The sequence below is a fragment of the Eremomyces bilateralis genome, assembly GCF_010015585.1.
Source record: "Eremomyces bilateralis CBS 781.70 unplaced genomic scaffold P152scaffold_1, whole genome shotgun sequence".
Taxonomy (NCBI): domain Eukaryota; kingdom Fungi; phylum Ascomycota; class Dothideomycetes; order Eremomycetales; family Eremomycetaceae; genus Eremomyces; species Eremomyces bilateralis.
The window spans coordinates 1384368-1398620 of NW_022985067.1; the positions used below are offsets into that span (position 1 = coordinate 1384368).

The 14253-nt window shown below is 49.0% G+C and overlaps 4 protein-coding genes across 4 annotated transcripts; all 4 read left to right on the forward strand.

The window, feature by feature from the left end:
* Positions 1-448: 448 nt before the first annotated feature.
* Positions 449-2847, forward strand: P152DRAFT_453878 (FAD binding domain protein). The gene is made up of 5 exons (XM_033678469.1): positions 449-932; positions 988-1187; positions 1239-1969; positions 2051-2161; positions 2221-2847. Exons 1-5 carry the CDS (start codon positions 794-796, stop codon positions 2420-2422), a joined length of 1383 nt encoding a protein of 460 aa, XP_033538929.1. The 5' UTR covers positions 449-793; the 3' UTR covers positions 2423-2847.
* Positions 2848-3928: 1081 nt separating this feature from the next.
* P152DRAFT_453880 (Aldo/keto reductase) lies at positions 3929-5630 on the forward strand. The gene is made up of 6 exons (XM_033678470.1): positions 3929-4256; positions 4321-4399; positions 4459-4599; positions 4656-4769; positions 4824-5018; positions 5118-5630. Exons 1-6 carry the CDS (start codon positions 4098-4100, stop codon positions 5411-5413), a joined length of 984 nt encoding a protein of 327 aa, XP_033538930.1. The 5' UTR covers positions 3929-4097; the 3' UTR covers positions 5414-5630.
* A 2235-nt stretch (positions 5631-7865) lies between these two features.
* Positions 7866-8681, forward strand: P152DRAFT_510559 (uncharacterized protein; the record flags this gene model as incomplete). Its single annotated transcript, XM_033682668.1, has 2 exons — positions 7866-8608; positions 8658-8681. Exons 1-2 carry the CDS (start codon positions 8069-8071, stop codon positions 8679-8681), a joined length of 564 nt encoding a protein of 187 aa, XP_033538931.1. The 5' UTR covers positions 7866-8068.
* A 1221-nt stretch (positions 8682-9902) lies between these two features.
* P152DRAFT_453881 (acyl-CoA oxidase) lies at positions 9903-12254 on the forward strand. The gene has a single exon (XM_033678471.1). The coding sequence runs from the start codon at positions 10005-10007 to the stop codon at positions 12105-12107; it is 2103 nt and encodes a 700-aa protein (XP_033538932.1). The 5' UTR covers positions 9903-10004; the 3' UTR covers positions 12108-12254.
* The last annotated feature ends 1999 nt before the right edge of the window (positions 12255-14253 follow it).

Genomic DNA, 14253 nt, shown 5'->3' on the forward strand with positions numbered 1-14253 from the left:
GGAGCATACTCAGAAAAAGAGGAGGAAAACGATGGTAGAGACGACTGTAAAGACGACATATTGATATCGATTCTATACGTTGAGAGTAATCTTGATATTATACATATATTGACTTTGGATTTGACCAAAACCTCCTCAATATTCATGACTCCAGCTGGAATGTTTAATGAGCTCACCAAATCCCATAGAATCTGGGTCACATCCAGAAGATACGGACTGAGATGATGAAAGATTGGTAGAATAGGACCAAATGGGTCTAGCGAGACCTTTCCAACCCGCTTATTAATTATCCGAAGATATACCGACTGCCTCGCGACGCCTCGCCTCGATTAGCCAGCCTGGATGCAGGTGTGTCCGTGGATCACGTGACACTGCCACAGGGACGAACCTGCAGCCTCTTAAGGTACCGAAGCATCTTGTGCTTGAAACCAGTCATTATTGAGTTGAGGGAGTGCGTGGCAGGTAGGCACATCACGTGGGATGGGTGGGAAATGTCGAAATGATTGGGGCTTGGACATTTGACCACATACTGTCAACGGAATGAAGATGGGCGATTACGGACTCTGACCAACCACCGGAACGTTTGCGGCCCGGCGAGCACCCCGCTTCCTCTGCATTACCCCAGATCTCTGGAACGTGTAGGTAGCTCGGGCAGTTGACGATGGAGCTTAGCTCCGGTAGGCTTTATATAAGAAACGCCTGCTCAGCTTAACGCGCGGCGCTTTCGAAGTCCTTCTTACCAGCCCATACCGCCGTTCAACTGACGAAACCACTCAAAATGTCGGCGAAAGATATGAGAATCTTTCCCCCTAGCGGGATCGAGATGCTGATCGTTGGTGGCGGGATTGCGGGGCTCACTTTGGCGATCGAGTCGTACAGGAAGGGCCACAAAGTGCGCGTGATTGAACGACGAGACAATTTCGACGGCCTTGGTATGATACCTTCTGATCTGCATAAGCCAAGTTGCTAACGATGGTCTGCGGAAAGGGGATATCTTCGGTATCAGTGGTCCCGCCTTCCGGAGTCTGTTGAACTGGCCCGGGTTTTATGATCGGCTGCTTTCTCAAGCGCTGAGACCGGAGATCCATTTCTATAAATATGACGGCTCGTGGATTTACGACATGCCCGGTTTAGAAGTCAACGGCAGACTCCTCGGGTTCATGCTCAGTCGAGCCCACATGCATGACGTATGTCCGCTTCTTGGAGACCTACTTTCTATTCGGGCTAATCCCGGATAGTGTCTGTTTGAATATGCGAAAGAACTGGGAATACCTATTACGTTTTCCCAGCAGGTCGTCGAATACTCCGAAGACGCGGAAAGAGGTTTCATAAAGCTTTCGGATGGGTCGGTGCTTAGTGCAGACATTATTGTCGCCGCTGATGGAGTTGGATCCCAATCACATACTCTGATCTCCGGCCGCAAGACACAGCCTATTAGTAGTGGGTATGCCTTATACCGAGCCACCTTTAATCTCCAGGATGCGCTAGCAAATCCTGCCGTCAGGGCCTTCTGGGGAGACAAGCCGGAGTACGTTAGTATCTTTATCGGGCCTGATGTGCACATCGTCATGGGAAGAAATGACGCGAGAAATACCATGTGCTGGTTGCTAACCCACAAAGACACTGACAATACCTCGCGGGAGTCGTGGTCTGCTACGACCAGGGCCTCCAATGCGCTGAAATTCGTGGCCCCTGAACTTGGTTGGACAGAACACATCCGCGCGCTGATCAGATCGACCACGAATGACGAGTGTATCGACTGGAGGCTCATGTGGCGCGATCCACAGCCGGTATGGCACTCTCCCCGAGGCCGTGTGATTCAGGCCGGGGACTCGTGCCATCCCTTCTTACCATCATCGGGGAGCGGAGCGGTGATGGCTATGGAGGATGCGTACTCGTTGGCAGCATGTTTGCAGCTTGCCGGAAAAGAGGGAATTTCTTTGGGAGTCCGGGTACATAACAGGCTGCGGTGAGTCTCCATCCAAGATCATCTTTATTCGGCGGCAACAGGCCGCTTCCCACGATAGTTACTGATGATGGGAATGTTAAGTTTCGAGCGTGTTGCGTGTGCCCAAAAGATGGGATTCAAGGCGCGTCACACCTGGCATCAGGGAAACTGGGACGAGATCCATCGAAACCCAGCGGCGGTACTGCGCACCATGTACGTACTGACCAGGAACCTACATCGCGACGTCTACACATAGATTGACCAACGTTTAGGGGGAAATGGCTCTTCATGCACGACGCAGAGGGCTATGCGTACGAGAACTTTGGCAAGTGCCTCGGCGAGATTCTGAATGGTGCCCGTTTCGAAAACACCAACATTCCTCCGGGGTACATGTACAAGCCATGGACGGCACAGGAGCTAGTGGACAAGAGTGCTGCTGGAGAAGATATCTTGGATGAAGGGGACTGGTCGTGAGGCTCACCTTTGCTTTCACACGGTTGCGGTGACCTCGTAAGAGGCATGGCTCGTCGGGACTGTAGATCAACGTTATACCGAAATAGGGAGGGCCAAACCAAAGAGGAGAACAGAGACGGGGCACGGCGAAAAGATTTGTCGAGCGACAGGCGTTGACAGCAGTTATTATATGAAAAGGTAGAGGCAGTCTCTGTAGCAGAGCCATAGCGTTTGATAGCATCGAGGCATAGCAGTTGCGAATGTCTAAAAGCCCCAAACTGAGAGCTGAAAGTCCAAAATCAGATCCCCCCAAAGTTTTGTCTGATTTGGGACCTGAAGCAGGGATCCAGCGTGGTGGGTGTGTCGCAAGATGCCCCTGTTGGTTTCTACTGCCACCTAACATTCCTTTCACTGCCCCCTACCCCTGGGCTAGGCCTAATCAGGACTCTTCAGTCTTCTCTTATGTATTTAAGTTATCTTCATCTGGCTACTAGCTGGGTCTCTTTTCCTAGACAATAGGAATCGTTAATACCAATTTGCGTTAACGTATTCCACAAGCGAGCGGCGCATACAAGCGAGCGGCGCACCCCCTTTTACTAACAAATTCGGTTTCAATATCTCAACAACCACTGAATAATATAACCTGAAAACTTGGAATTATGCTTTCCTAGTCATTCCTAGCTTCATATTAAAATATCAGAGCACTAGCTTGTATAGATATCGAGATACCTACTTCTTGACAAGATTTATGGGCCAAACCTCTATATCTTTATAAATGTTCGTGCCAGAGCTCTGAAAATTCAATAGTAAGCTAGGAATGACTAGAAAAGTATGATTCCAAGTTTTCAGGTTATATTATTCAGTGGTTGTTGAGATATTGAAACCGAATTTGTTAGTAAAAGGGGGTGCGCCGCTCGCTTGTATGCGCCGCTCGCTTGTGGAATACGTTAGTTATTGCGGTGTTAACTAACAATCCTTACGTTAGGAAGAGCAATGAGGTAGGGAATACAACGTCACACCAGAAGTCCATAAGCTGCTCGGCAGCATCAGGCCATCAGCAGCCTTAGGCCCTTAGCCTAATCCCTGATGGACGTGCCAGCCTAAGGACTGGGCCGATTTGAAGAAACCGGTCCGAACGTGGTGTATCAAACACTCCAGTTTCCACTGTGGCCAATCTGGGCTCCCTTTCAACGTGTAAGGCGCGTTCAACAGGTTCAGGTTGTTCATTGCCTGTCGGATTTATCAGTGCTTACCTCCGTGCGCCGAGATGGCCTGCTTGGAGGCGGGGTTAGTTATGAATTTAAAAGTTGGTCAACCCGCCAACCTCACCAGCATTGGCTCAACCGTCCTGAAACCAGTGGAACAAGCGTATGTAGACAGTTGGGAGATGGCGGATTTAAGTGACTAACCCGGGGGTTCTTCACGTATTTACGACTCTTGGAGGCAGAGGACCAAGTGGCTTGCCCATCGGCGGGTCCCACACACCGGCGCCGTCTAAGCGTCGGAGGATTGCAATGGGAGATACGTAAGGCACAAACGTCATACCCTCACCCCACTGGTTTCGCAAATAATTACCAGCAGAACGCGAGAGCAGCTATAAGAGTGAAGCCCTCCGACTAAAGAAGAACCGTCATTTTTCAGTGCCAGGTAATACACAATCAAAAGCACATCACTAACTCCGATTCTTGAAGACAAAATGGTGCATGTACTTCCCTTCGACAATATTCAGGTTCCCTCACCAGGCTTCGGTGCCATGGGTATCAGCTTCGGCCTGGGAAGCAACCTTACTTTGGAACAAGCCGAACCTGTGCTGCTCAAAGCCATTGCGCTAGGTTGCACGTTTTGGGATACGGCAGTGAGTCTGAAAATCATGGGTTCAGTGGATTCAATGCTAGAAGTTTCTGACGTATCCAAACGAGGTGGCATATCAAGCAGGTGTCAATGAGAAGCTTCTAGGAGATTTTATCCGGAAACACAATGTCCGCGACAAAATTTTTAGTGAGTAGAACAAGTTTCCAAATGTGTTGAAGAAAAACGCTCACATCTTATGTTGGTAGTTGCGTCAAAATGCGGCTTCGATGTCTTCGGTACCGGCAAGGTGACCAACTCTGCCGCTCACATCAAAGAATATATTGAGGGCACGATCAAAAGGCTCGGTTTCGCCCCGGACCTCTACTATCTTCACCGCATTGATCCCAGTATGTTCAGTGCGAACGCTCAACAAGTATCTATTTGCTAAGTCGGTCGCGTGTAGACACCCCGCTTGAAGAGTCTATTCCAGCTTTAGACGAGATCCGAAAGGCTGGACAGACCAAGTACATTGGTCTTTCGGAGTGCTCAGCAGCTACCTTGCGCCGGGCGAACTCGAGTAAGGCTATCGTGATTATGTCGGATACGTACCTCGGGCTAAGTTAAATCACAGTCGCTAAGATTGATGCTGTCCAAGCGGAGTACTCGGCCTTTGAGACTCTTCACGAGACAGACGGATTGATTGATACGGCTCGAGAGCTGGGTGTGGCTTATGTTGCCTACAGCCCTCTAGGGCATGGATGGCTCGTCGATGACTTCCGGTACAAGACACCAGACGACTTTGCTCCGGATGATTTCCGCAGATCAGGTAAGCTTGTCTTGAATGGCCGACCCAAATCTATCCATGCCTCATGTTCCCAAGTCGACAGGCGCCTTTGTTATTTTTGGCAACTAACATTACTTTCAGTACCTAAATTCCAAGGCGAGAACTTCTACAGAAATAAGGCAATTGTTGAGGAACTGAAGAAGCTTGCTGTAAAGAAGCGCTGCTCTACACCCCAGGTTGCCCTCGCGTGGGTTGCCGCTCAAGGCATGATCGCGATTCCTGGTACGACTAAAGCCTCCAGACTGGAAGAGAACTGGGCGTCGAGAGACGTAGTGTTGTCGGAGGAAGAGCTCAAGGAGGTACGGGCCCTTGTAGACTCTGCGAAGCCTCATGGAAACCGATATGCTCCTGCTCAGCAGGCCATGGTGGGACATTAATTAACTACCCGATTCCGGGCTTGGAAGGAAGGCTTCTTGAGGCACTGAACGAGCTGCGAGATATTAAAGGCGCCATTGGGTTGACAGAGCCTTCAACTCCAGCACGTATCGACGGTGGTGGGATTCGTTTGGCTAGCTTATCACAATGATGGTTCAATCACCCATTTCCTAGGTGGCTCGTAATCCCAGTTCTCTTTTTCGTTTTCCTGAAAGGCGTCGATACGCTGTACCCATCGCAATTGGGTTCGCTCTGAAACGCGCTGAAGCACCCGCATTCGCTTAGCTTCGTTCATCTCAACTAGGATTTGCCCACGACGGCGGTTCGACTTAAGGCTATCTAGGACCGGCAGTAAGTCGTGGCTTCTTAGAGATAAGACTACGTGTGTAGACATTGCGACAAGGGCGTCAAGCAATTTTCCTCGGTCGCTTTTGCCCATATCTGGAACAGCATTCTGGCACGATTTGAACTTATTCAAAGCCGTAGTAAGAAAAAGGGTTGCGTCTTCGCTGTCCATATTTAACGAAGTGAGCTAGGAATTGAGAACAGGTCGTTTGAGTCGGCTGTACTTATATGCCTATGTCCAGTAGCAGGATGCCAAAAGTGGCCCCTCATTCTGTTCCCGAGACACAACACTGTGGGGCCCTTCTAGAAGACGTGGACGCAGCCAGCCAAAATCGTGTGCAAGTCCGCGATGATCCAGATCCAATCCGGCACAGTCCTGAAGGGCCTTCTCTTCTCTGGCCTTCTTTGCCTCTAGGTCATCGGCAGGTTGAGCGAACCTTCGCCTCCTTGGAGGAGCCATCCTGACAGTACGAGATTTGATTGAGAAGAAGTAAAACGGACTGAGGCCGACAATGTGGGAAGAGGAACCGACAATGCACGAAGAGGACTGAAAAAGCGCGAAGTGTAACCGACCAAGCACGAAGAGGAGCCGTCCACGCTCTTATCGAGGAGCCCTTTCGGGCACCACCATCCCTCCCCGGGCGGGCCCAGCAGGGAGGCAAGCTCCCAACGCCGGCACCACCATGGTCTCAGCTAGATAATGGATGCAGATACGGCAACTCGCTAATACGCCGCGGCAGCGTGAAGGGCGATGTGGTGCCTCTGGGATGATGAGGAGCGAGGCTCGACGTTAGAACAGGAATGCCAAGGTAGTCAGGATGCTTAGTCATATCTTAATAATCTGCTGAAATATTTTCGGGACGCTCGAAAAATCAAACACCGCAGATTTCTGCGGTCCTTGATGTTGGATCGACCCGAATAGATGCAAAGTCTATCGATCCGGTATGATCCCTTGGCGCCGCAAGTTCCGAGTCGCGGTATTTTTCCAACGTAAAACTTACACGGACCCGCGCTGACTAACTGCACTACCTATATGCAACAAAGTGTATTGCAAATGATCCCACGTTCAGAATGCACCCACTTAACATGATTCGTCTCAAAACGACGTAATATGAGCGAAAAGCAAAGTCAAGATAGCGCCACATACGTAGATATATCAGCCACAGACGATAGGAAACAGACTAATAGAGTGATAAGTAATATCCCCTGCTTCCGAGATTTCTGACAGTTAGAGAGACTTGACCCCCACAGACTTGGCGAAGTGGCGCGGGATACACTAGGCTAGAATGCAAAGTATTTATTACTTATGTCAGATACTTGACGTTTTGCGCTAACCTGATTCGTGTCCTAAACATGATCGGAAGTACCTCCCTGCGTGGCGAACTTTGATGTGCAGCCGGACACAACGCTAATAATGACTTTCAAGCACCTCGGTAGCACTGTAGAGCTCGAATTGAGCGCTTTTATAAGTTTCAGGAACGACAAGAGATCGATGTTGTTGCTGTGGTGGGGAAACTCTATTGCACCATGAAGCTGCACTCCGCAGAAAACAGGCGACCAACGGCCATGCCAGGCGAATTTCCAGGAGACGCTTGGTGTAGATATTAAGTAGTAGCAAGAAAGCACGATTTATATAAATTCATTAAATTACAATTGCGTTTGCGGATTTTACATCGCTTTGAAGAGGAAGTATCTCGCATTCGCTCGGCACACAGGGAAGTTCGACACGCAGGGAGGGAGGTTAAACAGTTAAAGATGTGTAAATACAGAGGAAAGGTCTGAACAGTCCAAAATAGGCTTAGCCTAGGGGTAATGGGCATAAAAATGGAAATAGACAGAGGCATCTCGCGACATGATGCGCTGTCATGGTTGGGAATACGGGGTCGCGGGTAGGAAACCGGAGGACACCGAAAAACAGAGATATCCTGATCTCTGACATCTTATTCAACATGTCTGCCATTAATTTCGGGGCAGAGAAGCCTTCATGTGAAGTAAAGTCCGCAGACACACCGATTGTTAATCTAGTAAAGACTGAAGCTAGAGGCCTTCTCTTACGGGTGATTTCTCTCCGGCTGCATCGGGCCCTGCAATGGAGGGCTCAACTAGAGCCTTTCGAAGGTGAGAGTGGCTGACCTAGATTACGGTAACTGGAGCCTTTTTGGGCTCCGCAAGAACGCAATATATCATATTCGGTCCATCCTTTCGGCGTCCCATTCGGACACCGTCCTTGACCCTACCGAAAACGAAAATTTCTTCTAATAAATAGCCCTCACGCAACAGGCAAACCTTTTGAAACTCAGCACGCGCTAGACATGGCTTCCGAGATTGAGAGATTGAACCGCTACACACTTTTCGTTGATGATTGTAGCGACAACGATCAAAGGCCTCGCCACCACAACAGCCTGAAGCAGACTCAGCCATATCCAACCAAGGAAACCACAAAGAAGAATCGCTTGAGTTCTGACGAGACCAGCCAGCCTAATAAAGCGCCTCCTCGTCTTCTGGCTAAGAATCTTTTTGGCAACATCCTAGTTCCCGTGGTACCTGGTTCTCCATGGGACAAGTATGAAAAGAAGTGGCCTCGTGAGTTAGCCGGTAAGGTTGCAATTGCTGTCAAATTACCTGCTGGGGAGAAAGAGTTCATTGTTAGAAGCCTCTCGGGGGAAGATATTGAGAAGAGGATTCTCACCATTCGTCAATTCCACCACGAGAATCTGATAAGAACTTACGAGATATTTGCGTGCCAAGATGCCTTTTATCTTATCTCAGAACCCATGTGTATATCTCTTATACATGTTTGTCGTTGCCCACGATATCCCGAGGAGCAGCAACTAGTAGCCATCGTCAAGCAGGTAAGAATCTTTCCAGTAGCGACTTTCACCTGCAACTGACAGTAACAAGTCCTCAATGGTATTTGCTTCCTAACGTCGGAGAACCTGGCTCATAATGCATTAACACTATCCAATATCCTGATAAATGCTGAGGGATCAGTCAAAATAGGTATGGTTAACACATCATGATTGACATTTCAATGCTAACTCGCAAGCAGCAAACCTTGAGAATTGCGAAACTGATGACGACTGTGGACAAAAGAATGCGGCATCCTTAGGTCGTATCATGATGATACTCATGGACAAGGACAGAAAGGAGGGCAGTGAGCTGGGTTTGACTACACCGGGCCGGTGGTCAGAAATTGCCGTGAAATTCTTGTCTATGACGATCACATCGACGCCGAACGATCTCAAACAGGTATATTGCTAGGCCTTCATCTTATAAGCACCTACTAACCTCTGTAGCATGGTTTTATGAAGATAAAGTGGAGCGAAGCGAAACTGAAGTTGTTTGTATCGTATGTCCAAATCAAAGCGAAAATGGACTGAGCTCGCCTGGAAAGGACTTTATACATAATGTCGGCAACAAGTGGATTGATTTGTTTGAGGGATATTGAATCTGGCTATACCTCCAGTGACATGTTTGCAAAGTATCATTCTGTGACCTGAGATGGGAGTTGTTGAACGATACATTGCACAGATCGCGTCCGAGGTTTTCCCGCCGTGAAAATGAATCCCATGAGCAAATGAGGACTGAGGTGTCGCAAGATGCCCCTGTTGTTTTATACTGCCACCTAACATTCCTTCTTCTGCCCGTTACCCCTAGGCTAAGCCTATTTGGGACGACTCAGTCTTTCCCTATCTATTTACAACTGTATCAGGCACGCCTAAAGGCTTTTTCTCGCTACGCTGCCCTTCATCTTCCCGTGACAAAGACACCAACAACATCTATTACACTTTGATCCCTGCATAACCGAATGAGAACACTTATATTCATCCCTAAGATCCATTATAACCTGCTCCACTAAATTGCTCGATGTGCGAGGTCACTATGATTCACGTGATGCAAATTGTCAGGCACCAATTTGGAAAACATTTAACTGTGGGTGCCTTGTTCTGTGGGTGTGGCAAGTGGAGCCGAGGGTGCGTTCAACTGCTTCCCTGTAAAGAGGAAAGACGGATACCCGGGGCTGTGATCGCCGACCTCGTAGCCTAGACCGGGCGATGGCTAGGCAAGTCGATAGCAAGCGATGTGCTCGGCAATGAAAAAGTCTTGACAGTGACCTCGGTACTTACCCCTTCGGAAGAGAGCCTCCGATATGATGCGCGAATAAAGTAGTAAAGTATTTCGTTGCCATTGCACGGCCAAGATACGTTTAATTTATTCTACACTGCTATTCATACTCATCGAGGAAACATGGGTGACTTCTCGGATGAGCTCCGACCCGCAGAACCGCAAGGACCAGGTATCCTCGCCAAAGAACGCAGCAGATCCAACATCAATGTCGATAAGCTCGCGCGGCATCTGTTGCATCGCGACGGCTTCCTTGAAAGACAGGAGAGGATTCTCAAGATCATCGAGAACCGGCCGTACTTTTCGAAACGGAATCAGCTCAATCTTGCCCGACCCGACCGTTATCATCTGTCACTAGCTCGTTCTAAGGAGTTGCGCCGTCTCGCTCTAGAGCACAATTGGGACTCCGAGGACTATGGGATGGCTTCGCGTCTGGTGGGCGAAGTGTCGCCATATGCAATTCATACTGTCATGTTTATGACCTCGATCCGCGAGCAGGCGGACGAAGAGCAATACAATGAATGGTGGCCACGCACGCAAAGCTGGGAAATAATTGGTTGCTACGGGCAAACAGAGCTAGGTCACGGTAGCAATGTCCGGGGAATCGAGACCATTGCGAAATACAATTCAGAGACTAAGGACTTCACGATACACAGCCCAACGCTGACTGCGGCAAAATGGTGGAATGGGTCCCTTGGACGAACCGCAAACCATGCCATTATTGTTGCCCAGCTTCTATTACCTGATAGAAACGGAAGATATAAGTCCTATGGTCCACATCAATTCGTCGCTCAAATCAGAGATATGAAGACGAACAAGCCTCTCGAGGGTATCGTCATTGGCGACATTGGCGCTAAAGTCGGCTACGCTGGCATGGACAACGGCTACATGCTCTTCAAGAACTTCAAGATCCCTCACAAGGCTTTGCTCTCCAAGTACACACGCGTCACCATCGATGGCACTTATATCCAACCTGCAAACCCTGCCATCGTCTATGGAAGCATGACTTTTGTCCGTGCAAGCATTATCATGAATGCACGAATGACACTTGCGAGAGCGACTACGATCGCTGTTCGATACTTATCTATTCGACATCAGTTTGTGGATCGAGATGAACCAGATAAACCGGAGCGAGCCGTGCTGGACTATCCTTCTGTGCAAATCAGAATTCTGCCTCTCGTAGCTGCGACATATGCTTTGCACTACACTGGCGAGGCGATGTCCAGCCTATATTGGGAGACCCGTGCCGACATCGAGAAGAATGGCGACCTGTCTCGTCTTGCCGAGCTGCATGCAGCTTCTTCCGGTCTTAAGGCAGCGTGCACAATTATCACGGCCGACGGAAGTGAGATCTGTCGACGAGCACTTGGCGGTCATGGCTTCAGTGGCGCAAGTGGCATGATCCCGCTCAATACCGATAATCTCGACAGTCCAACTGTGGAAGGTGACAGTTGGATGATCTCTCAGCAGACTGCCGCATATCTCCTGAAGCGCATGACCTCAGCAGTTAGTGGAAAGAGCTCAGAGCCAATGGATAGTCAATTCATTGCTTATTTGAAGGATCGCAGCTCTGTAGCTAACTACGACATCTACGACAAGGAGGAAGACATCGTCCGTGCCTTCAAGGACCGTGTCTCATATTTGTCGTACAAGCTATACGAGCGACGCATTGTCCAGAAGCATTCGTGGACAGATCTTATGGTCGAATTGCATCGCCTTGCAATCGTGCACTCGGAAGCCATCTTGGTGGAGAACTTCTACGAAGCAGTTTTCAAGGGTAACATCACTCCTGCGGTTGAGGGGACCGCGATCCCGGTCTTGCAGGATCTGTTTAGGCTCTTCTCTCTGACGACCATCGATAGCCGGACCACTGAGTTCCTGTTGTCGGGTGGTCTTTCAGTGCAGCAGCTCCAGGCATTGACGCCCACCATCCTCGAGCTGATGAAGAAAATCAGGCCGCATGCTGTGAAACTGGTCGATGCATGGTCCATCCCAGATTATCTGCTTGACAGCGCGCTAGGCAGGCAAGATGGGGATGTCTATAATGCAATGTGGAGGAGGGCACATTTAGAGAATCCTCTCAATATACAAACATTCAACCCAGACTTTAGGACGGAGGAGATTGTTATTGGAGAGGGTGCGGAGAACGCAAGGAAGAGAGTGGAGAAGTTGGCACTAGGTGTATATGGGCACGAACAACGGGATTGTGAACGATCGAAGCTTTGAGATTCGTGAGGTGGTTACAGATGCCTGGATCTCGCAGCATTTTGAAGCGCTTTCTCCTGTTGTTCGTCCGAACCTACATTGACGTGTGAGTTACAACGTTATAGGGCTAGCGATTCTTCATTCCCAAAATTGCCCATTATTCTCCACTAAAATCATGAACTTGGTGTTGTTGAACAGGATGACAACACGATATAAAGTGTGCAGCCATCGAGTCACTGCATCATAGTCAAGTGCTATACCTCCAAGGTCTCGTTGCCTATTCGATGAAACCAGTATTTTGTGAACTCCCCGATCGCTGGCACTGGCTGTTCATGGTTGTCTTGATACTGGGGTTTCCACCCTTGTGAAACGGTTTGGATGCGCAAGGTCTGCAATTACCAAGTTCCATTAATCTAAACTGAAGAGAGAGAAGGAAGAAATCTCCCAGTGCCTCTGCGCGCGAGATATACTCTTCTCTCTGCTATCCTAACACAGCTCCTTAACACAGCTCCTTAAGTGATCTCGCGATTCCTACCGGGTGAACACCAACTCATATTACAGGATATTTCGATTTTCCTAAAGCATAACTGTCGCATTTCGCGGGGGTGATGATTAAGCACGTTCGCTGCTTTGGCTCAGTTGCTTTAGAGTCATAACGCAAGTTGGTATTGACGATTCCCATTTTCTCCTCAAAAGGAGATCTAGCTAGCAAAACAGTTGAAGATAACTAAGTTAGTTAACCCTTTTGCTAATACTGTGTGGGGTCAGAGTAATCCGGTCAAACCCCTGTTTCTCACTCCACCACAAAATGCATCAATATAAATCAATCGATACATTACTAAAATACGGCCGAGGGTCATAAATGGACCCAAGGGGTGCGCAGCGTAGGGAGCAGAACCTCCCAAGTTTTAACAGCATAATTACCCAGTCACAGTTTGCTGATGAAGTCCTGAACCTTTGCGGCCAATCACAGCGACTTTTGATCTGACCGTGTGCTTGATTCATTCATCTGTGTATCTTGTATCATCATTGCCCTTGGGCGAACAGAGTCAAGCACACGCGCTTATTAGTACTGGTTTCATCGGTAGCTAAACCACTTATAATGAAATAAACAGCAGATGATATACTATAACTAGTTGATTTTGATCTATCTACGCAGACTCCATTCAGGAACCTTGAGTGCCGGACGGGTTAGACCCTGTTGTAGGTATATCGATCTCACTCGCAAGTAGCAGGGACGACCTCCGAGATGGAGAGGATGATCGGACAGGAAGTTAAACACGTCGTAGAGGCGGTGGCATGAAACCGACCGCGAATTGCTGAGGATCCTGTATAGACACATTAGCCATGCTGCGCAAGGAGTAGACGGTATGTAGTATGTACGGAGGACGCGACGTGATAGAATGCCCGCCGAGCGACATCATTGTTCCTGGCTTGAGTTGTAGCAGTTTCCTGCATGCGCAATCGCGGTAGATCAAACGATTCTTCGAATAACACCCCTTTCAGCGACTTAACACGCGAGACAGCTACATAAGTTAATCCCGGCGCAAAGTCCCGCTTATCAGCGATGTTTAACACTGCCTTTTCAAGTGTCATTCCCTGGCTCTTGTGGATGGTGATAGCATACGCTAGAACCAATGGAAACTGGGTACGCAGGCAGGCGACAGAACCGTGAACGAAGTCTCGGCGGGACCGGAATATAGGCACGAGCTTTTCGCCGTTAACCTCCCGAAAGGATGGACCATTATAGCTATCGAACGCAACCAATAATGCCGTAGGAGGCGACTTCCGGGGATCTTCAACGTCCGCTTCCCAGGCCATGTCGCGTACATTACCCATAGTACCGTTTACCAATCCTCGTTCGGTCCAGATATTCTCGGTAAGCATGACACGGCAACCAATAGATATAGGGAGGATGTTCTGCAGGTTACCAGCTTGTTCGGTAGTGGCGCTCGCTGCATCTTTCCCCTCATTAGTTGCAATCATCAGGACAACTGGTCGGCCACTTTCGCGCATCTGTGTATGGTTGAATTGAATGACGTCTGCCTTTTTGGCGTAGACGTGAAGGGTATCTTGGAAGCTTTGGACGTCACTGGGCGAGAGAGTAGAAGCAACTCGCGTGGCAAGAAGGCGCCAGTTATCAACCGTGACATTCCCGGTTCGTAAG